The 23,794-nt window shown below is 41.7% G+C and overlaps 1 protein-coding gene across 2 annotated transcripts in view; it reads right to left on the reverse strand.

The window, feature by feature from the left end:
- ABCA4 (ATP binding cassette subfamily A member 4) overlaps positions 1-23,794 on the reverse strand; it is a 200,937-nt gene that overhangs the window by 35,040 nt on the left and 142,103 nt on the right. For both annotated transcript variants that reach the window (XM_072644042.1, XM_072644041.1), the window contains 13 exons: positions 18,552-18,757; positions 16,879-16,927; positions 15,601-15,866; positions 14,282-14,406; positions 13,392-13,490; positions 12,417-12,603; positions 8,705-8,799; positions 7,826-7,858; positions 6,808-6,913; positions 6,615-6,689; positions 6,200-6,369; positions 4,241-4,418; positions 817-932 (listed from right to left, as the gene is read on the reverse strand). In XM_072644042.1, coding sequence (XP_072500143.1) covers positions 817-932; positions 4,241-4,418; positions 6,200-6,369; positions 6,615-6,689; positions 6,808-6,913; positions 7,826-7,858; positions 8,705-8,799; positions 12,417-12,603; positions 13,392-13,490; positions 14,282-14,406; positions 15,601-15,866; positions 16,879-16,927; positions 18,552-18,757 — 1,705 coding nt within the window. The remainder of the gene's footprint in view (positions 1-816; positions 933-4,240; positions 4,419-6,199; positions 6,370-6,614; positions 6,690-6,807; positions 6,914-7,825; positions 7,859-8,704; positions 8,800-12,416; positions 12,604-13,391; positions 13,491-14,281; positions 14,407-15,600; positions 15,867-16,878; positions 16,928-18,551; positions 18,758-23,794) is intronic.

Here is a 23,794-nt window from a genome sequence, read left to right on the forward strand (position 1 = left end):
CTCCTTGTTTTATAGATGAGGAATCTCTGTGATGCCTAGAGAGGAGAGGTGATTTGTCCAGCATCATACAATGGGCAGGGCTAGCATCCTCTGACTTTTGAGGTGGCACTCTTTCCATCACACCATACTGACTCATATTTATTAGTTTTTGTGAGAAATATCTGAAGAGAACCCACAAAGAGTTAAGCCAGTTTGGCTTTTGGGATTCCTTTATTTTGGGGGGAGGGTCAAGCCAACAAACATTTACTAATAGCTTACAATGTGCCAGGTGGGGAGAGGATGAAAAAGTGTTAATTGGAATGACTGGATTAATTACATTGTATTAATTCCAGAGTTACTTCCTGTATTAACTTAACACAAGTATTTCTGCAACATTTTCCACTACATGTCCAAGCCAAAATTGCCATGGTCAATACTGATGGAAAAAGTCCCAGAGGAAATCCAAGGCAGAAAGGGGCATGAAGTCAGGGAGAGGCTCATTCTCAGCTTTCTGGGTTCAGTGAGAGAAGAATGCAGCTAGGGAAGAGCTCCCCACCTGAACTAACTGAAGAGGTGGAAATCATGACCTCTGAGGTCTTTTCTGACAGTCTAAGATCCTACGACACCTCTGGCTCAATAGACAATCAGCATACTGGGTCCTCTCCATGCTCTTGGCCAGAAAACACAACCAGCTGCCTGGGCCTGTCACAAACGCTGTTCCTTCTCTTCCTTAGTGCCCAGTTGGGAACGTCACCCAGGTAGGGGACATCTGTTGCACGTTGGCTTGATACTGGGCTTTCTCCTAGTGTAAGCCTCCATCAGTTCCCAATGACTTACCCATACAGGAAGAGCAGTGCAATCAGGGCTGGGAGATTGTTTGGAGAAGTGTACGCTCGCTTCTGAAATCCGATGAAGATCCCCACCACTATCCCAGCGCTTACAGCATAATTGACCTGGTAGGAGGAAAAGAAGAGGGCAAAGTCATTTCAACTTTCTGAGCCACAGTTTCTTCACCTGTAAAATGGGGGTGAACTGGGAGAGGGGATTGAACTGGATCAGTGTGTCTCAGATTAACTTGGCCATGGCATACTTTGGAGTGTAAATAATCCTTAAATGTTGGTGGAATGGGATCAGAGAATCATAAAGATTTAAAGTTTAGAGAAGACCTTGGAAGCCATCTAATGTGATCCCTTCAGCTCTGGAATTCATACCTCTGAAGTACCCTTGGCCCCTGAGGATACTCCTTCTGATTGGACTGTTCCTCTCAGAACCTCCATTTAAGGAGAGACCTCAGGCCAGTTGTCTTCATTTCTCTCCAGGCCGTGTTCCAGACTCTCTATCAAGCCCTGTACCCCTCCTCCCCCCAGAGGCGCATCCTTTCTTCCTTTCTCCTCTCCTCTCTCTGGTTTTCTTTTGTGTTATCTTCCCCCAGTGGAATGTAGAGGTCCTTGAGGGCAGAGACTATCTTTTGGCTAGTAATTTTGTATTTTCCTGCCTGGCACACAGTGAACCCTTAAGAAATGCTTGTTGACTGACAGTTAGTTCAGCCTCCACATTTTATAGATGAGAAGATAAGCACAGAGAGACTAAGTGACTTGCCCAGGGTAACACAACTAGTTTAGTGACTGAGGTGGGATTTGAACTCAGGTCTTCTTAATCCCAAGTGCAGTATCCAATCCACTATGCCATGACATGGGAGAAGGGAAATTTTGTTAACAAAAGAGAAGACATTAATCCTGTTTTACGCTGAAAAATAAGGTACATGGTAGAACTTTTTCTAATAATAATTTCAAAATTATTATACCAGAGGGAAAATATCATCAACAAATACATTTTCTCATGGAAACTCTGTAATTCTATCTGATGAGGAACCCTTGACTTCCTTGGCCAAATAGGCCACATACTCCAAGGACTTGGATCAGTTCTTTACAAAGGTCCACTGCACAATGAGACACCCCTAAGGACTTATGCGAAAGACCTCTCTCTCTTTTTGCCACTGGCTCATTTCAGGGTTACAGAGTTCCTCCAGCCGCATACTTTGCATTCCTTTTTCCAACCTAGATTTAGGCTAATGACTTGAAGTTCTTGTGCATCATAGCCTTCTGGATACTCTCCAAGAATCCATAAACCTGTGAAAAAAATCTACCTGTCAACAAATTTCTCCAAACTCTAAATGATAGTCAAGACCCTGAGGGCAGAATCAGGAACAGTAGGTGGAAACTGCAAGAATTCCAATTTCGTCTTCATGTTTGAAAAGTTTCTTAATAATTAGAGCTTTCCAAGAGTCCAAAGGAAGGGCTGCTACCTTAAGAGAGAGTGGTTTCCCCATCCCTGAAGGGAGTAGAGACTGAATGATCACTTGGTGGATATGTTATAGTGGGGATTCTTTCTGTTTGTTTGAATAGGAAGTCACAGAGGACGCTTATCATTGGGCTCAGGGAGTTGTGCCTGGAATCAGGCCTTGGTTCAGCTTTCTTGATGGGTTGAGTGAAAGAAAAATGCAGATGAGGGACTTTTCCCATTAAGTCTTGAATTAACTGAACAATGAGAAAACTTTCACTCTTGAATATGAATTCTGTTCAACTGAAAAGTAAGCAAAAACATGAGTAGAGCTTACAGCTCATTGTAGGTTGAGCACTGTTGGCTGATTTCAGATGTGGTTACACCATTGCAAACTCTGTCCTCATGCTTTGAGTGTCTCCACTCTCTGCTGCCCACAGGGGAAGCCACCTCAGACTAACTCTGGGAAGGGCAGGAAGCTCTCGGGGCTTCCCCTCAGTTGAACATGTTGTTGGCACTCTATCCACTGGGCCACCTAACTACTCCATTAGATTAGACTAGAAAATGTCTAAAATCCTTTCTCACTCTGAAGTGATGATCCTAGATTTGAGGATCCCTTAAGGCACACTCCAGAGGATATTAGACTATGGTCTAGGGCAAGGAGTAGGCAAAAAGATGTCAAGATACCAGGCAATCTTTGCCATACCTCCCACAGCAATAGCCAAGGTCAGGGAATCCCAGTTGTTGCCCCAGCAATGCAGAGATCTTCCTCAGAGTGAGAGGATTCTATTTTTGTGAAGGCGATAAAGACTCCAAAAAGCCCCTCCAAAATAGAATGGTAATAGGTACTGAGTTTCACAAGGGTCTACCTGACCACTAACCACATACTTTATTGGTCTTTCTAGGTCAGCGTGAACTGAACTGATGTGTATTGCTATGTGACTCAATAGCTTTGGAAGAATGAATATTGTACTCTGCTTCATTACTGTGAGATCATAATTCACTTACCCTTTCTCAGTCTCAGTTTCCTTATCTGTAAAATGAGGGTAATAACACCTACAGGCTTTAATTTACAGGGCTGTTGGAAACAAATGAGTTCATAAGACCTTAGATTCAGTGCTGGAAGAGTCTTCAGAGGTTATTTATTTTCTCCCTCTTCCACCTCTCTTCACTCCCATTGGAAAAGAGAACAACCTTGTAACAAATATACATAGTCAAGCAAAATAACTTCTCTCATCAGCCATGTCTAAAAATATATTAAGTCATTCTGACCTTGAGTCAATCACCCCTCTGTCACAAAGAGGGCAGGGTGTTTCATCATGGCTGATCAATGATCAGAACTCCTCAGTGCCTCAGAGCTGTTTGTCTTTATAATGCTATTGTATTGTATCTGCTCACTTCACTCTGCATCAGTTCATACAGATCTTTCTAGGTTTCTCTAAAACTGTCCCCTTCATCATTTCTTACAACATGTAGTATTCTTTTACATTCATATACAACCATAATTTATTCAGCCATTCCCCAACTGATGGAAGCCCTTTCAGTTTCTAGTTCTTTGCCACTAGAAAAAAAATTACCATAAAGATTTTGTACATGTAGGTCCTTTTTGTATTTCTTTGATCACTTTGGTGGCATGGATTGAGTAGTAGTCTCACTGAGTCAAAGGGTATGCACTATTTAGTCAACTCCTTCATCTTACAAATAAGGAAACCGAGGCCCAGAGACATTAAGTAATACCCAAGGTCACACTGGCAGTAAGTGACACAGGCAGGGTGAACTCAAGCCCCATGACTCCAGAACAAGCACTTTTCCCACTGAACCAGCTTGCCTTTGAGACCTCTGCAAACCTTAAAGGTCCATGGAAATGTCAGCTCTCTTATTATTGTTACTGATACTTCTCTGGGCCACCATGAAGCATTTCCAAGTGTCCGCCTCAGACCAGAGAGACAATGAATGGAGGTCTCACCCACAAAATACTCACGATGTCCCACAGGAAGTTGGTGACCCAGTAGGTGGTTGGGCTCACACCACTGACAAACTGCAGGTGCTTTGCTTTGCTCACTCTCTCCTGGATCAGATAGAGAACAAAGCTGGCTGGGATAAAGGACATGGCAAAGATCACACAGATGGCTACCATGGCATCGATGGAAGTGGTCAGCCTACAAGGGGACAGAATGGGAAAGAGAAGAGAGGAAGCACATTATGAAGGAACAGAGGAAGATATAAAGCCTGTTTCTTGGCTAGAGTTTTCAAGCACCTTGAACCTAGCCATGTCCCTCTATAATGGATTTCTCCATTCACTGGGTCAATCAATAAACATTTATTATAGTCACTTATTACCAATCAATAAAGTATTTATTTATTGCCCATAATGTGCCAGGTACTGTGCTAGGAGCTAAATAAAAGTAGAAAGGGAGTCCTTGAAGGAAAGTAGTAAAGGGAGGATATAAACTTAGTTGTCATGAAGTTTCTACAAGGTAGCAGCCATAGATACTGTCACAGCTGCCATGCAGAGAGGTCATAGAAGAAGCTCCTATCCAGGGGAATAGGAAGGAGAAAACTCATGACAAGAGATGGAAGAGAAACCAAACAGGGAGGCAGGGATGATGGTAATGAGGAAGATGCCATAGTCTGAACTATATTAGGAGCTCACTTTGGCAGCTGAGTAGAGAATGAATTGGCGTGGGAAGAAATTTGAAGCAGGGAGACCAATCAGTAGGATACTGTGATGTTCAGGAGACAAGGGCCTGAACTGGGGCAGTTGACTTGCTTCAGTGAATGAAAAGCCTTGAGTCTATACCATCTGAGTCTAGGTTAAAGGAACTAAGGATGTTTTGCCTAAAGAAGAAAAGACTTGGTGGTGGGTGTAACATGTATTACAGTGGAAAGTATCCTGCCTCTAGAATCAAATACTGTTCCTGGCATTTCCTGTCTGGATGACCCCAGGGAAGTCACCTAACCTCTCTGGGGCTCCATTCTGCAACTATAAAATAATAAGATTCAAGTAGATGTTTTCTGGGGTCCCTTTCTAGCTCTAGAATTGGGGTCCATGAATTTTGGTGGTTTGCTTTAATTTTGATAATTGAGCCATCCACAGGTTTCACCAGCTTCCCAAAGGTGGTCTGTAATACTAAAAGGGGGAAAAACCTCTGTTTTGTAGCTTCGGACCTATGACAGCTATTTTTAAGAATCTGTAAGGCTGTCATGTGTGTATGTGTTCATCCTTCATTGCTGAAGAAGACCATGCCATCAGAGAAATGAAGACATGACTTGCACTTGACTTTGTTTTGAGTGAGTGAGGGCTGTGCAGGTCACTTCTCCTCCAAAGCCATCAGATATTCATTAGGATGACTGGAGATGACTCAGGATGATGCAAATAGGGTTAAGAGACTTGCCCAAGGTCACACAGCTGGTGAGTGTCAAGTGTCTGAGGTGAGATTTGAACTCAGGTCCTCCTGACTCCTGCACTGATGCTCTATCCACTGCACCACCTAGCTGCCCTAAGGTTGTCATGTAGAAAAGGGATGGATGGGTGGGGATTTTCCTTGCCAATTAACTGTCTGAAAGTGGTACAAGCTGCCCCAAGAAGTAATGGGCTCCCTCTCACTAGAGTTGAGTGTGGTACAGGGGGATTTGATGGCCACTAAATCTCTTTCAGTTCTGAAACTCTGATAGTCTATTTGCACTATTATGGCCTCAGACCTAGAAGGAACTTAGAGCTCATCTTGTCAAACTTGCTCATTGGACAGGTGCAGAATCTGAAGTCAGTGGCTTCACCAGGCTTGCACAGGTACTAAGTGACAGCTTCCAGATGAGAACCCAGGTCATCTGGCTCTAGACCCAGGGCTCTTTCCATTGTACCAAGCTGCCTCCAGCTCACCAAAATGGAATGAGGAAAGGTGGCGGGAGGCGGGTGATGGACAAATGACAGCTTACTTACACTGTGATCTCAGAGAGCTGCTCCTTGGTGAGGTTCAGTGGCTGGTTTATGAGTGTGATTCCAAAGTCCTCTGGGTCCACATCTTTTGGCAGGTTGGCTCTCAGGATTGCATTGTTAGCCACATTGAGGAAAGCAACCATCGCATGCCAACCTTTGTTGTTGAACCACACCTAGCAGAGGAGAACGAGTAACACCTTTTTTAGTGTGAGCCACTAATGTAAAGAAACATCCTCATAACTTATTCAAGTTGAAAATATCTGCAATGGGGAAAGAAATCTCGAAAGGAGGCAAATATATGGAACCCAGATGTTCCTCATCAGATTTCAACCGGAAGCAGGATTTCTTTCATCTGGGAAAAGAAGGAGAAAAAAACTGGGCTACATGAAACTCAACATCTTAGGACAAGTTCTGCTACCTTAATGTTGTCTTCAGTTTCCAGATATTTAAGGAAATTGGACATTTCTTTCGCAGCCTCTTGGGTGGCAGGGCCCTAGAGTGGCAACAGAAACAAATAAGAAAGGACTCTCTCAGTTACACTGGTGCCTTATGTTCACGAATTTTATGTTGTCCACAAACCGCATATCTGGCCACAGACAGAGTTCACTTACCCCACTCACATTCATAAGTTGACCAAGGTCACGAAAAAACCCAACTATTTCTTCCCCAGTGATACAGAAGACTGGGAGCTTTCCTCCAATGGAAATCCCTCCATACCTGTTCAGGGAACAAAAATTGGTCGGTGCAGTGGAGCTGAATCCATGCCATATGAGGGTTGGTTGATAGAACTGGGAATGTTTATCATAGAGAAGAAAAGACTTTGGGGGTGGGGGTGGAGGTGGAGGTGGAATGGAGATACAGCTCATGATGGCTGACTTCCAGTATTTGAGGAATTGTCCCATGAAAGATCACAAGATCCTAGATTTCAAATTGTAAGGGACTTCACAGACCATTTATTCCATCCTCCCTCATTTTAAAAAAGAGATATTAGACATTTTCCTGCTTGTCTTCAGAGACAAGACCTAGAAACACTGGTTGAAAATTACAAAAAAAAAAAATGCAGGTTGGATGTCAGAAAATACTTCTTAATAATTAGAACTTTACACAAAATAGAATGAGCTGCCTCAGGAGGCAGTGAATGGGTTTCCCCTTACTGGAGGTCTTTAAGCAAAGAGTAAATGCTGACTTGCCAGTTAGGTCATAGATGGGATTCTTGCTCAGATGTAGGTTGGATTTCAGATGTAGGTAGAATCTCAGAGATTCTGTGATTCTGGGGTATATTTGACTTGGTTTTAGAATTTATAAGTGTGCCAAAGAAGAAATAAGGCTGAGGGATCCCTCCCTAATAAATCTCTCAGCCTCTGCCTGTCCTTAGACCAAAAGGCCACAGGACTTTCCAAAATGCCTCAAGGGCCCAGCAATCATGTTTATGGATGGCATAATTATCTTCTAAGGGCACAGGCCAGAGGTGACAGGAGAGCGATCAGGCATGGGCTCCTGCTGCTCACACAATTTGGCAAAGTCAAAGACCTCGAGGCCCCATCCCGGATTCAAGCAGTAGGACCCTTTCCTGGATGTCCCTTTCAGAAATTTAAATTCCTTTAAAAGGGGTGAGAAAAAGTTTCATACCTTTTTTCATTGACCCAATATTTACTTTTCATGCTGAAAAACACAAATAAAATAATGTAATGAAACCAGTTAGAGCATTAATGTTACTTTCCCCCTCCTCCTTAATGTTTCCCCATCTTTTACCCCTACACTCCTTACCTAACTCTCAAAAAGCCTTCAATTTTCTGGCCTATGAGTGAAACTTTAATATTTAATTGTAAAATATTTAATAATTTTCCAAGTACACAAAACTATGAGATAGATGCTGTAGCATCTGAACTTATCTCTCTTACGAAAACATACCTAACACAGGTGGGGAAAGAACAAAGCACACCTAATGGTCTAAGGAGCAGGGGCCAGGCAGGGCAGAAACTGAGGCAAGAATGATCTCTAGCGACAAGTAATAGCCAACAAAAGTTTCATTTACTGTCCATAATGGGCTGACCTCTTTCATACTGGGACTTACGGTCTGGCAAAGGCTGGCTTTTCTGAAAAACCTCATTAAAAGTATACTTTCTTTTCTTAGATCAGATTGCTTCAGAAATATAATTCACTACCACAAGTATTTTATCATGTATTAGGCACTTATGCTAGGCCCCGGCGACACAAATAAAAACTGGAACAACCACCTGCCCTGAAGGACCTTCCATTCTACTGGAAAATTCACAAAGTGTGGTTCTACAGGTTGTAGCTGCTGGTAGCTGCTGGGTAGTAGAACCATAAGTAAAGAACAAAATCTGAATTTTGATGAAGAAAAAAATATCAGGTGGACTTTACACCTGTAGGATGTAGGATGCAAAACATGAACACTTTGAGCTAGAAGTCCTCTAAGGTCCCTTCCAATTCTAAATCTAGGATCCTAACAACCTCTCTGATAGTTAACTAGTAACCTCTCCTTACCTGCTTCTTATAATCGTGGGATATGTTTTTACCAGGAAGTCTGAGATGTTTCGGTTTGTGAGGTCCTGCAGGATTTCCGTGCTGCGTTGTACTCTCTGGGGACATGAGAGAAGGAATCCCTGTGAATTACTTTGGAGTCTAGCGTCCCTTTAACTTCAGTCACCTCCAGTGAACTGAACAGTTTCCTACCCAGTGAAAAACGAAGCTTTCTCTTGGGGAATTTTGGTGAGATAGAAAATGTGAGTGAAGGCTGAAGTAAGTGCGTTCAGCCACCAGAGGGGAGCATTGCTTCAAATTGAGGAGGGAAGAATTTTTTTTTTTTTTTTTCAAATTGGTCAGAATCAGCTGGGAGAAAGAGCAAGGCACAGGCGCCCCATCAACATGTCCTTTAATTGCTTGATTCTCTTCTGTTTATCTTTCCCTTCCCCCCCCCCCCCCGCTCCCTTTTTTTAACCTCTTCTCTTTTCCTTCTTTTTGCTTCCTTTCCTCTTGCCAATGGCATCCATGGGCATTGTCAACTACCCTGCTTGTCAAAGATTGCTGACCTGAGGGACAGTCCTTTCCAAGTAATGTTTTAGCCTCCACCTAATCAGAAGACCTTGGACCCTACTCCGTCGCTGGCCCATTTTCCCTACCAAAAACCTCCTTTGTATTCTATTTCTTATATATTTGATATACGTCTACCTTGGCTCTGCCTGACAACAGGATATGAACTCCTTGAGGGTGTTTGGCGTATTGTGGGAATCAAGGAAGGACTTCTGTTTCCACAGGGCTAAAACTCGTCCCAGCTTTAAGTGATCAGAGTTGTGAGCTAGCATGGTCAGGTTTAGAAGGTCAGAAACTTGTGTGCAGGCTTGATGAGCTATTTTAGGGGAAACCTATCAGAGAGGAGAACATGAAGTCACATGGCCAGTGGATGGTATGACGGGAAGTCCAAAATTCGGAACCGCATCAGTCGGAACAAACTGCAGTCTTCCTGTAGCCTTACTTGGGAGCTACCTGTCCATTCAGGGGGAGACTGAGTGTAAAGATTAATAAAAGCTTTCCTGATTTCACAGTTTTGTTCTTTGTTAAAGTGAGTGTGTTTCTTACAGCTGGGAGCTTGTTGGTTGGGTTCATTTCTCACATCCATTGTTCAGTGACTGATCTAAGCCAGAGGCACTTCATCAGGGTCTGTGAACTTGCTTTCTGATAATTCGATGTTTTGATAATTGTATTTCAAGATAATTATTTACTTTGCATTGTATTTTTCTTTTGTACATTTAAATTAAAAGGGGACCATAGTCTTCACCAGACTGTCAAGGAGGTCTACAAAACACATACAACATGTTGTACATCTACAACATACAAAAAGGGTTAAGAAGTTCTCATCTTGATTACCCCTTTCACAGTTCAGGTAAATCAGCCATACCTCTTTGTTGCCTAAGGGTCAAGTTCAGAATTCTGGATTTGTGTATCTATGAGTAAAGAACAGATCATTAAAAAAAATTTTTTTTTTCAGAGATGGAAGAGACTTTGGAAATCATCTAATTAGGCAGGAAGGCTCTTCACCATTACTAAAACAAAAGTAAGAAGGCCCTGCCCATTCATGTATTTCCCAGTATAAAATTCTTAGGAAGAGAGTGTAGAATCTTAGAAAGGGCAGATCATAGGACCGGAGATTTAGGGCTGGCAGAGTCTTGAGAGGACATCTTATCCAACCACCTGCCCTTCATTTTATAAATGAGAAAATTGAGGCCCAGAGGAGTGAAGTGATTTGTTCAGAGTCACAAAGGTAGCGAACTATATAGCTAAAATTCAAACCCAGGTCCCCAACCCCAAATCTAGCCATCTTTCTCCTGAACCAGTCACACAAGATGATTAGTGTTGGGACTTTGGAGCTAATCAAGGTCCTAGTAATGGTCATGCCAAGAGGGATTAGATCTTTTCTGCCTGGCTTAGATTTCAGGGTCACAGATTTCATGGATTTTTAAGGACATAAATTCCAGTTCATTTCAGGAACAATGAGCTGCTTCATCAAGTGAGTTCCCCATCATGGGAGATGTTCAAAGCAGAACGTGGATAGGCACTTGTCACAGGTGTTGTATGGGAGATTCATATTTCAGTTTAATAGCTACTTTGTTGAGCTAGATGACCTCTAAGATCCCTTCTAATTTCTTCTTGGGGGTGAGCTTGATTGACAAGTGAGTGAGTACAAACTCACCTAAGGAAGAAATCTCAGTGACAGATCATATTTCATATCCACCAAACCTTTCTATGTTTCTCTTGACTTTTGTGTTTTCATTTCATAGTTTCTATTCAGTCTTTTCTCCATGGCTGCTTCAATGTTCTCTATTATATTAAAGATTTGTTTTTCTTCCTCTGTAGGATATTACTGGGTAAATTTGGTTGGTTGTAAACCATCATCTTTTGCCTTTTGGCAAAAAAATATCACAGATGGAGATTTTTTTCTCTCCTTTATAGTATTATTGCTTAGGCTTGTGTGATGCGGACTGCGTTTCTTTGGTCCTTGAGCTTTTTATTTCTGAACACTTGAAGTATTTTGTGGCATTTTAGACATTATTGACTGGATGTTTTCAGTTTGGGGTTTCTTTCAGAAAGTGATTAGTAAATTTTTCTTTTCTATTTTTGCTTTGTCTTCTGATTTGAATAGATCTAGGAAATTGTCTTTTATGATTTCTTGAAATATGGCATTCAGATTTTGGGAGGGTTGGTTATGGTTTTCAGAGTTCAAAGATCCTTAGATTTTCTTTCCTTAATTCATTTTTCTAGTCAGTTATTTTTGATAGCAGATACCTTATACAGTGCCTGGCACAAAGTAAGCCCTTAACAAATGCTTTCTCATTGCTTATATTTTCTTCTATTTTTTTCAGTCATTTGACTTTATTCTGATATTTCTTGTTTCGTGGATTCACTGAATTCTGTTTGCTCCATCCTATTTTTCAGGTTCCTTCCAGCTCTAAATGCCTGATTCTGTGTTCTTAATTAGGCCAGTTGGCTGGACCACAGAATGAGTGAGACAGAGTAAGGTGTTATCAGGCTGAACAAGTGGGCTGGAGTCAGATATGAAGGGCTTCACATGCCAGAGGAGTCTGTATTTTATCATAGAAGTAACAGGGCAGGGTGAGCTGAGCCAACCAGCCAGTTGTTAAATTTTCAGTGCAAACATTTATGCCCCAGAAATTGTCAAACCCTACAAATCAAGGGTTGATTTGTTGATTGTCTAGTGTTAAAACAGTATTGGAGAAAGTGTTAATAATGCAGATTAAACTTTAAAGTATTCAGTGTATACATTTGTTGATTTTTCATTTGCCACCATGCCACTATGTCATAGGGAGTTGCTGAAACTTCTTGAGCAGGGGAGTGATATGATTGGACCTGGGCTACCAGAATGATGCTGTACCTTGGTGTGTAAATAATTAGAGAGAGACAGAAGATGAGAGAGTGCTGAGACATAATGCTGAACAGTACACCCTGGGGAGATACTGGCTGGGTGACTGAGGGGGAGGGTGGCTTTGGAGGTCATTCTGTCCATTGTCCTAGGTCCTTTTCCATAATATTTCCTATAGCTCCCTCTGGGCAGCTCACTATAAAAGCAAGTAAGGGTCCAGCATAGTCCATTACTGAGCTCCTTTTGGCTAGGATGCACCATGGATTTATTGTTTTGATGTTATGCATAGTGATCAGACCCCCATGGAGAATTGCCTGGTACCTGGGGAGGAGGGAGCCCCCCTGCCCCCTCAGGGCACTCTGGGAGCATTGTAAGCTTCTCTTGGGTGCTGCACTTGCAGGAAGGAGAGGGGTTGTCTGCTGTCCATTTTTGCTTCTGGAACAGATGAGTCACATTTGGAGAAACAGAGGGTGTCTTCCAAGATGTTGAATTGCCACAGGGATAATTCCTGGATCAAGAAAGAGAGAATATTTTAACTTCCAGCTATAATATTCATAAAAACCTCAGAAACAGCATGAAACATGGGACCATATCCTGTGATGTTAGCATTCAATTCAATTTAGCAAATATTTTTTAAACACCTACTATATGTAAGGCACAAAGCTGCAGAGGGGATACTGAAATATGTCATCTAGTTTCTGCTCAAAAGAACCTTCAGGGGACCGTGTAGAAACCTGCTTTCCTTTGGAGTAGCCCAATCTATTTGGGGATAACTCTAACTAATCTCCAACTATTATAACATGATGTTTGAGAGGCAGCAATTGATCTGTATAAGCACACCCTCAATCTGGGTAGCATTCCATCCTCCATGCCCTTCTGTGTTACTTGAAAGAAGTCAGAAAGTTAGAGAAGTCTTTTGTGTTGAGCACTTTGAGTTTTCACACAGCCTCCCATGCTCCCATAAGACCATGATTATTCAGGGCTGGAAGATACCATCAGTCGTGGAAGATCATCGAGTACAACTGCCTTCCTCCAACTCTGCCTCTTTAAAAAATATTACAGATGAGGAAACTGAAGTCCAAAGAGATGAATTCCCTTGTTCAAGGTCACATAGGTAGGAAGAAGTTGAATCAGGGTCTCCTGTCCCTGCAGTGGATCCCACTGGGTCTTGTTCCACGACCCCAAACTGGCTTTCACTGTTAAATTCCTGCAACGAGCCCATACTCTCTCCTGGTACCTTTCTGCCATTCTCTTTTCCATTTGGAAAACTGAAAACAAGAGGGCACTCTGACTTACGGGAACAACTCTTCTTTCAGGCAGCGATTTCCAAATCCTGGTCTATTCAGGAGGACTTCAGCAAGAGTTGACAGCTGTTCATTGCCTGGCTGTTCAGAGCTAAGCAGATTGGGAAAAGCTTTATTTTACAGAAACAATTCTGTGGCAGAGTACACCAAGCCAGCTGTTATTCGGACTATGTGGGAAGGAAACTGACTTGAAGTAGTCACTGACCTATTGGAGGCTGGGCAGTTATTTCTGATGCTGGATCAAAGTAGTTAACAGTGATAACCACTCACAATATATAATATTTTAAGATCTGTAAATCATGTTATATACATCATTTCATTTGTTCCTCCCAAGAACACTATGAGAGAGCAGGAATCATTATCCTCATTTTGCAAATAAGTTAACAGAGGCATAGCGAGATTAAGTGACTTGCTCAAAATTCATAGGTATTAAGTGTCAGAATCAGGATTTGGACCTAGATCTCCTGATTTCCAATCTTGTGATTTTTTTTTTCACTGCACCACAATTCCTTTTTAAGTGAATTAGCCAAGGTCATCTGCATCTTATGAGGGGCCAAAGATGCATATAACATATGTGACCCATAAAGGTTTGACTTCAACCCCCTAATGGTGTTCTTTCTGTCTGTCGGTCATTTTCTATGGGTATTTGCCTGGCTCTGGATATTGCCTGTATTATAACTTTTCAGGAAGTGAAAGTAAAAGCTCAGATGTCAAAGGTCAGCCAGTGGTAAAGAATTCATTAACTTCCCAATAGAGTGGGCAGGTCAAAGGCCCTCAGAGCAGGCTACAACTCTATTTAGGAAGTCTGGACATACTCGTGGCACACAAATGTGACCAGGGGACAAGAGAAACAAGATACCTAATGATCTCTAGATTTCTGACCTGAAGAAGGTATACTGATGTCCATAAATCCAGGGGTGAAGCATCAAAGGTGGGTACTCTCCAAAAGGGGGGATGATGGCAGCAAGCAACAAAGCCAAACACACAAAACCAGCTGGAAGCACAATCTGTTAGACAAAAGAGATGTCAGACCCTATCACCTCCAGGGGCAAAGGTCAAATCCTCTGGCTGGTGTTCAAAGTCCTTCATAAACTGCCCCCACCACCTCTCCTTTTCCAGCACTAAACCTCTAGTAAGTGGCCAAACTGGGACTCTAACTTCGGTCTTTGGAATCCACATCCAACACACTTTTCACTATACCACACAGGTTCTCATCACTTAACAATAGCTAGCATCTATTAAGCACCTATTATGTGCCAGGAAACTTACAAATACTATCTCATTTGATCCTTACAACAACCATGGGAGGTAGGTGCTATTATTATCTCCACTTCAAAGTTGAGAAAACTGAGGCAAACATAGATTGAAGGACTGGCATGGGCAGACAGTAAGTACCTGAGGCTGGATTTGAAATTGGGTCTTCCTAACGCTGGGTCCTACACTCCAGCTTCTGTGCTACCTAGTTGTTTCATATTATATACCTTATATTCCTCTGTGCCTCAGTTTCCCGTTGGTTAAAAAAGGGGGATAATAATAACACTGAAGTGCCAAGTATAGTGTGAGGATTGACTAAGAAATGACTATAAAGTTCAATGCAAACATTTAAATAATTTATAAGAACATTTTAACTATATCACTTTTTTGGTCTGAATTTGTTGATTTTTTTGCTGTAGGGAACCCTTGGTGAGAAAAATCAAAGTACATCAGCTCTTGTTCTGCAACATAAAGTCTTAGAGAGTTGCTTATACAAGTATAAATTATAGTATTTTTACTACTTAGTTGAGTTTGATTTCAATGAAGCCAATTTGTGTTACTGAATAATAATAATGATGCTACCTAAGCTTCTTCTATAGGTTATCTCATTGGATTCTCACAAGAACCCTGTGAGGTCAGTGCTATCGTTATTATCCCTGTTTTACAGATGGAGAAATTGAGGGAGAGAGGAAAGAAAGAGAGAGAAGGAGAGAAAAATCTGGAAAGGAAGGAGAAAGAAGAGAGGGAGAGAGGAGAGGGGTGCAGAGAGGGAGAGGCAGAGGGAGGAGAAAGAGGTGGGACGCTTCGATGGGCTCATGCATGCATGCATAGCAGGTAAAATCGAATAAAAAGATGGCCAGTTTAGAATCACAAACCTCAGAACTGTCTCACCATTCATAACAGTCAAGTCCTGAGGAGCGTTTGATCAAAAGCAAAGGGCCAAATACCTGAGCGAGGAAGTCTTTGCGGCTCCGGACGGCATGGTGGAACCTCTTAATGAGTAAAGCCTGCACGTGCTGACAGAGCAGCTGAGTCCCCTTGTTCAGCTGCATTCCGTGCTCCTCAGACTCCTTGCTCGCCGGGCCCTCAGCAGAATGGGGAGGTTCTGGGGCTGAGGAGCCATTGGAGGCCTGGGGTCCTCCTGTTGCTTTCTCATTTCTACTTGAACTGGGGTTTCTAAAGCTAAAACTTGGTCCTTTCTGCTGAGTGTCACCTAATTTTGGAAATTGAAGGGATCATTTGGAAAAATACTCACAAGAAAAGATTAAAAAAAAATTCATCCAAAGCTTACCAGCCATCTTTATCCATAGAGGACTGCAGAAAATCATACCTGTGTCATTGGCACTTAGCATGATAATCTGCATATTTTTGGATCTATGATTTAATAAGTACAGGGAACTCCCAGTGAGTAAAATTCTTCTCCAATGCAGATTGGTGGCTGCATTGCAGCTTCCAACCTTGGGGGCTCCCTGGAGGACTGGGAGATTAGCTGACCTGCCTTGGGGCACACAGCAAACATAGGCTGGACTTGAACCCTGGTGCTACTGGCTTGACTCTGAGGCCAGCTTTCTGTCAACTTAGTCAGTCAACAAGCATTTATTGAGCACTTACTATGTCCCTTCCCTCTAGGATGGTGTATTCTAATGGGGGAGACAACACTAGAATGGGGATTTAATCTGACGGCATCAGATAAAACCCTACAACCTCTAGGTTAACCTTAGAACCATGAGAGGGACTTGAAGCTTTGCTCTGGAGATCTAACCTTCCAGGGGACTTGGGGCTGGGGATAATGAGTCCCAAAGTGGGGGGGGGGGGGGGGGAAGGCAACACACACTCTCACTGGCAGGTTTTGACAGTTTCTACCTATAACTTTCCCTGCCATTGTGAACAATGGCAGATGACTATAGGATCATTGATTTAGAGACAGGAGGGAGCTGAAAAACCCTCTAGTCCAACATCTTCATTTTCCTTCATTTTACAGACGAAGAAACTGAGGCCCAAGGAATGGCTTAAGGTCACACAGCAGTAAGCAGCAGAGGGATACTTGAACCCGGTACTCCAACTTACTCGCCATGATCACACAATAGAGAGGTAAATAACAGCTATCTGGGGCTCTCCAAGGCTTCGACTTAGTAATTCTCACAACAAGCTCTTTAAAAAGAAACGAAAACACAGACCCCAGCACACAAACAGATCTGGACCCAGAAACAAACCCCAGACCATACCTACAAACAGTGCTCCAGATTCAGAATCTCCTGTGACCCTCAGGAAAATCTGCCAAGGAAAGATATTGTGGATGTCAGCTGGGTACTTCCATCTATGAAGGTCACCAGGAAAATCTGTCCAATAGTTTGCTGTTGTTAAGTTTATGTTTTATGTAGGGGAAAATGTATTTGAGCTTCTCATTCATTCATTCTATCAGTTAATAAATATGTATAAAGGATAAAAAATTTAGAGAAGGGACAGACACTGGCCTCGTTGAGCTCACTGTAATCTAGTATGAAGATAAGACTGTGTTAGGGAGAACTGGCCAAAAGAATCCCTGATCAATCTGATGAGTTCCTCAATCAGCCTGGATGACAGGCAATAGTTGGATACTATTTATTTCATTTATTTATTGCTAAAGGACACTTCCTCATGGAATGAGAGCATGGTCCACTGTGGCCATACTGGGGGAGGTTCCGGGACTGGGGCTGCCTCCTGGTGACTGGCTCACGGAAAATCACCTGCCCATCCTTGTGCTCTACCTCAGGGTTCACTAAATCTAATTCACTAAAGACATAACAGGTACTGGACAGCTTTTATTTACCGCCTACCACCACAGAAAATCTAGAAGACATAAAGTACCCATTGGAATCCACTAATGGATACTGGAGTACATAAAGCACTCAAATAGATGATCAGAATCCCCACAGCTGCCAGACAAACAGCCCCTTCCCAAGGACTGCATTGTCAGAGTAACACATGGCAACAGTGGGGTGTCAAGGACTAAAGCTCCTGCCCCAAGCCCAAAGTATAGATCTAGTTCAGTGACAGGGAAGCCTCACTGCCCATCCTCTTTCATCTCCAAGAAGCAAACTATTGAAGAAATATTTTAGGAGATTAGTACAAGACTGCATGAATGCAGAAACTCTCAAATTCAATATAATTCACTAGGACATTCCCAAAGCTTGTGCTGCCCAGCAAATCCCTTTTTGAGAGGGCTAGATTCTGGGATTGCGCTGCCTAGGATCTTCAAAATACTCCTCCTAAACAGGAGATTAGGTTTCAAGAGTCAAGTCTTTGAACTTTTTTAAGGCTATATGTAAGCACATGTTTATCAACGACATGTGCTTCTGCTCTTGGGGCTGGGAAAGAGAAATCCTCTCCTCCTTCTTTACCATAGCTCAGCTGTTCTCTGGTCTGCAATCCATGGGAAAAGAAAGGGAAAAGGAGAGACACAGAGAGACACAGAGAGATACAGAAACAGAGATAGACATACACAGAGACACAATGAAAGATAGAGAAAAAGAGGGGAGGGGAGGGGAGGGGGAGAGGGGGAGGGGGAGAGAGAGAGAGAGAGAATCTCAACCAGTTCAATTTTATAGACTATGTGTCAGGGGTGATACTTCCAAAAAAATCTTGACCTCTGACTCTCAGTCACTAATCACCTTGAAGCAGCCCCAAGCCTCTGAGGACCAATCATAGTTGCTCGCTGGGTCCTCTCAATAAGGAGTCAGGATATATATCTGTCTCCTTTCTGATGCCTCCAGGTATGAAGGTCCATACTATGTAATTTCTTCAGGTACATTGAGGAACCTCATCAAATTTATCAGAACCTCTTATAACAGAATTCTAATGCACAGTATCACAGAATCTCTTGCAATACTCTGAAAAACCCCAGCAGAGCCTCTTTTACCTCTTCCAGGGGAGTGTCAGAAATCCCGAAACTGCTGAGGCCCAGGTCAGAGAGTGTTTCCTCTAATTCTCTGAAGAGGCTGGCATAGGCCCGCTGCTTGAAATCCTTATTTGGGAGAAGAAAAATAAGCTCTTGGCCAATACATTCTACTAGCTTTGCTTCTGGCACATGATGGTGAATCACTTCAATCAGTTCATTTATATCTCCTGGAAAGAGTCAGAATATTATCAATTAATCAATGAAGATTAATTAGGGGTTTACTATGTGCCTTTACAAAGGCAAAAAACTACCACAGTCCTTGCCCTCAGGGAGCTTATATTCTATTGGAGAGAGATAACTTGTCCATAGTATGTACATATAAGATAACAAAGTAAAAACAAGGAAATAATTGGGGGAGGGAGGGGCCGTGTAAGGGAAGGGTGGAGATAGGCAGTTGGGAGGAGAGATACTAGTTCCTGGGGAAAACAGGAAAAGCTTCACGTGAACATTTTACCCAGAGATCGAGCTCTGGTTTGTAGGTTTGCTACAATCTCTGCTCTCTCTCCTTCTCTTCTCCCATTTATCCTTTGGCCAATTCACTACTTATTCCTGGAGCTTTTTAACGTGGGGAGTCCAAGGGACCAGAACATGGGGTAAAGCTCAAATTATATTACATTGGTTTGGCAGGGTGGCAAACGTGCCCATAAGGGGTACTCTGAAGTAACATAGTAACCAACCAGTAATCCAAACTTCACAGAACAAATCCCCTTAATGAAAGGATTTGTTCTGTAAAACAGACTCAGTCAAAAGGCTGTACCCAAGGACCTAGAAGCCCACATATGGCCTCGAGGCCGCAGGTTCACCACCCATGCCCTAGACCATGCTGCTTCTCAAGAATGTGAAAACAAAATACAAATGGCCCCTGTCCCCAAAGAGCTGATATCCTTCGTGTCATATTTATTTTTAAAAATGGGTAACAAGAAATGGAAATGGAGGGAGAAGGGCAACTTTATGGATTATGTTCCCCTGGCACAATGCAGACTACTAAAGGGCAAGGATGGATTCATTTTTGTTATGAGACATGTATGCCCATAGGGCACCTCAGTGGTGCCAATGGATAGAGTGGATAGACTCATCTTCCTGAGTTCAAATCCAGGACTCAGATACTTATCAGTTGTGTGAACCTGCACAAGTCACTTAACCCTATTTGCCTCAGTTTCCTCATCTATAAAATGAGCTGGAGAAGGAAGTGGCAAAGCACTTGGTATCTTTGCCTAGAAAACCCCAAAAGGGGTCATGAAGAGTCAGACAAAACTGAAAAATGACTAAACAACACATATACCTACATGGGACGTCTAAATGTCTAGACATGGCTCAAGGGTGATGTGGATAGCAGTCCTTGGAATCTGACTCCACCTTCTACAAGAGAGACTGCAATTTTTGCCTTTAATGGGGAATAAAAGAAAGGTTATGGCCCTTTTCTCCAAGAAGAGTACTAATTTAGATTTCTATCTGGCCTCATTAAATAATGCTCCTCTAAAGGTACAAGTCTGGTTCAGAACAAAAGCCACTTCTCTGGTCCCTAGCCCTCATGAGTGAGGGTAGCCTTTTAGCTTAAACTGTCCAACTGAGCTCTTTCCCATCGAATGCTCGTTATATAAAAGAGCAGCATAAATAACATATAATGAATAAATCCATTTAACCATGTAAAACAGAGAGTGGAAACTAAAGAATCTCTGCAGACTGGAATATACTAGGAAGTACACAAGAGTGAATGTCTTCAGAGGGCAATTCCACAAGAGAAAGACTAAGGCAACAAGGGAATTTCTGTGAAGTATCTGGGGAAGGCAAGGTGGGTTTCAGGGACACGTTGAGAAACCAGCTTCTCCTTCATGGCTGAAGCTCAGGAAGTTCCTTTAACCCTCTTTCTCTCTCCCCCTATTCTCTCTCTCTCTCCCCGTCTCTCTCTCTGTCTGCCTCTCTCTCTCTCTGTCTCTGTCTCTGTCTCTGTCTCTCTCTCTCTCTCTCTGTCTCTCTCTCTCCCCCCCTATTCTCTGTCTCTCTCTCTCCCCCTATTCTCTCTGTCTCTCTCTCTCCCTATTCTCTGTCTCTCTGTCTCTTTCTCTCTCTCTCTCCCCCTATTCTCTGTCTCTCTCTCTCTCTCTCCCTATTCTCTCTGTCTCTCTCTCTCCCTATTCTCTGTCTCTCTGTCTCTCTCTCTCTGTCTCTTTCTCTCTCTCTCTCTCTCTCTCTAAGTGTGTGTTGGACCAAGTGTGTCTTTTACCCAAAAAGCTCTGGTAACAACTCTGCCCCTCACACACAGGTCCTGTAGTGTCCTGTCAGCATTCTCTCCAATAATTAAGAGTCATCTATCTCTCTGCTTGAATGCAGAGGCATGCAAAATGCGTGAAAGCTTGGCTGGAAACTTAGTCACCCTGTCTTTGTATTTGTAGTACCTTGTACAAAGTTGGCACTTAATAAATGTTCTATGACTGACTGATTACCTTCACCCGATGCAAAACTCCAATCACATCATTTCTGTATCCAAACCTTTGGGACTCCCCTATTGCCCAATGAACAAAATATAAACTCTTCAGCATTCAGGGGCTTTGGAAACCTGATACTGACCTTTCTTTCCAGAAATTTCACACAATTCCTACGCACACTTTATGCTGCAGTCAAACTGGATTATTCAGTGCTCTTCTTCTTATCCTATTCTCTCCTATATACCTCTGTATCTTTGAGGATACCAACCCCCATGCCTGGCTTCTTTTCCCTCCCCTTCCCTCACTTATTGATATCTTTCTCCTCCAAGGCCTAGATCAATTGCCACCAGTTCCCTAAAGCCTCTTCTGATTTCCCTCCCTCCTCAAGACTCCCAGGCTGCCCAGTTGAACCATTTTGATGCACTTAGTTATTTTTTGATTTGTATTGTACCTTTTCTTCTGTATACCCACATGACTCCTTCCCCTTGTACTCTACCTCCTTCCCCACTTCTGGCAATTTCAGTCCTGTGAGCATTGTGCAAGTCAGAATCTCTCTGTGTTCTAGGTAACTCTCTAAGGCTAGAGAATATAAATTGGAGAGAACATGCCAATCTGCACTGGTAGAGGGCATTTTCTCACCTGAGAGTTCCCTCTACCAGTGAAATTGGTATTCTTCCCTAGTCCTAGCCTTCTAGCTCTATTTTTTGCTCTTTGGACTTGTCCTTACAGGGGTACACTCTCACCCCACCTACTCCTATTTCTACTTTCTATTTATGGGTTGTCTCTTTTTTTAAAAAAAATTGAGATTAAATTAAAATAGAGATTAAAAAATTTCTAACAGCATGATTACTGGCATTTAATAAAAGGCCTGCCTCTCTATCTCTCTCTCTGCTATCCATCATCTATAAATTCATCTTTCTATCTATTTATCCCTTACAAGTGAGGTTAGGGAGCCGTCGTATACCTGTAATCTCATTAGGATAGGGAACTCCCAGGTGAGGAAGTTCCTTCTCCTGATGCGGGAGCACCTTCTCTCCTTGTACAAAGTACATGTTTGATAACATTAATAAGAAAAATAACAAAATGATTGCATCAATAGATGCAGAAAAAGGTTCTGATAAAATACAACATTCATTCTTATCAAAAACACTTGAAGCACAGGTATGAAGAAATTTTTCCTTAAAATCATAAGAAGCTTCTACCTATAACCATCAGCAAACATGATTCGTAAAGGAGATAAGCTAGAAGTCTTCTCAGTTAGATCAAGAGTGGAACAAGGATGCCCAGTGTCACCAGTATTGTTCAATGTTGCATTAGAAATGCTAGCAATAGCAATAAGAAAAAGAAATTTAAGAATCAGAATGGGCAATGAAGTAATAAAAGTATCCCTTTTTGCAGATAACAGGATGATACATTCAGAAAATCCTAAAGATTCAATGAAAAAGTTAATGCACTAATTTTAGTAACGTAGCAGGTTATAAAATAAACCTACATAAATCACCAGGATTTCTTTATATCACCAACAAAATCCTACAAGAAGAAATAGTAAGAGATACCCCCTTTAAAATAACTGTAGACTGTGTAAAATACCTGGGAATATATCTACCAAAACAAACCCAGGAGCTGCATGAGCATAGTTATAAAACACTATTTACACAAATAAAGTCAGGTTTAAATAATTGGGAAAATATTAATTGTTCATGAGAGGCAAAACCAATATAATAAAAATGACAATTTTATCTAAGCTAATCTGTTTATTCAATGCCATCCCAATTAAATTACCAAAAAAAATTGTTCTCCTGAGCTAGAAAAAATAATAATAAAATTCATTGGGAATAATAAAAGGTCAAGAATATCAAAGGAATTAGTGAAAAAAATGTAAAGGAAGGAGATTTAGCAGTACCAGATTTTAAATTATATTCTAAGGAAGTAATTATCAAAACTATCTAGTACTAAGATAATAAGAAATAGAAAGGTAGATCAGTGGAACAGAGCAGACATACAAATGAATATAGTAACCATGTATCTGCCAGACCTAAAGATTTAAGCTTTTAGGATAAGAATTATTTGGCAAAAATTGTTGGAAAAGCTGGAAAGAAGTCTGGCAGAAAGTGGACATAGGCCAATATCTTAAACCATTTACTAAGAAAAATTCAAAATGTATACATGTATAAAGTGAGATATCATAAGAAAATTAAAAGAACAGGGAACATATTACCTATCAGACTTATACATAGGAGAATGACTTATAAATAAACAAGAGAGAGCATTGTGAGGTGTAAAATGGATAATTTTGATTATAATAAATTAAAAGGTTCTTCTACAAATAAAACCAATGTAGCCAAGATTAGAAGGAAAACAGAAAGTCTGGAGAAAATTTTTATAGAGTTTCTCAGATAAAGGTCTCATATCAAATATATAAAGAACTTTGCCAAATCTGTAAGAATATGAATCATCCCCAAATTGATAAATGATCAAATGAATGAATAGGCAGTTTTTCTATGAAGAAATCAAAATTATATATAGTCATGTGAAAGATGCTCTAAAACACTATCAGAGAAATGCAAATTAAAACAACTTTGAGATATCATCTCACACCTATCAGACTGGATAAAATGATAGAAGGGGAAAGTGACAAATGTTGGAGGGACTATAGAAAAACTGGAACACTAATTCACTGTTGATGGAACTGTGAATTGATTCAACTATTTTGGAGAGCAATCTGAAATGATGCCCAAACAGCTATAAAAACCGTGTATACTGTTTGACCCAGCAATA

The sequence above is a fragment of the Notamacropus eugenii genome, chromosome 2 (assembly GCF_028372415.1).
Source record: "Notamacropus eugenii isolate mMacEug1 chromosome 2, mMacEug1.pri_v2, whole genome shotgun sequence".
NCBI classification, from domain to species: domain Eukaryota; kingdom Metazoa; phylum Chordata; class Mammalia; order Diprotodontia; family Macropodidae; genus Notamacropus; species Notamacropus eugenii.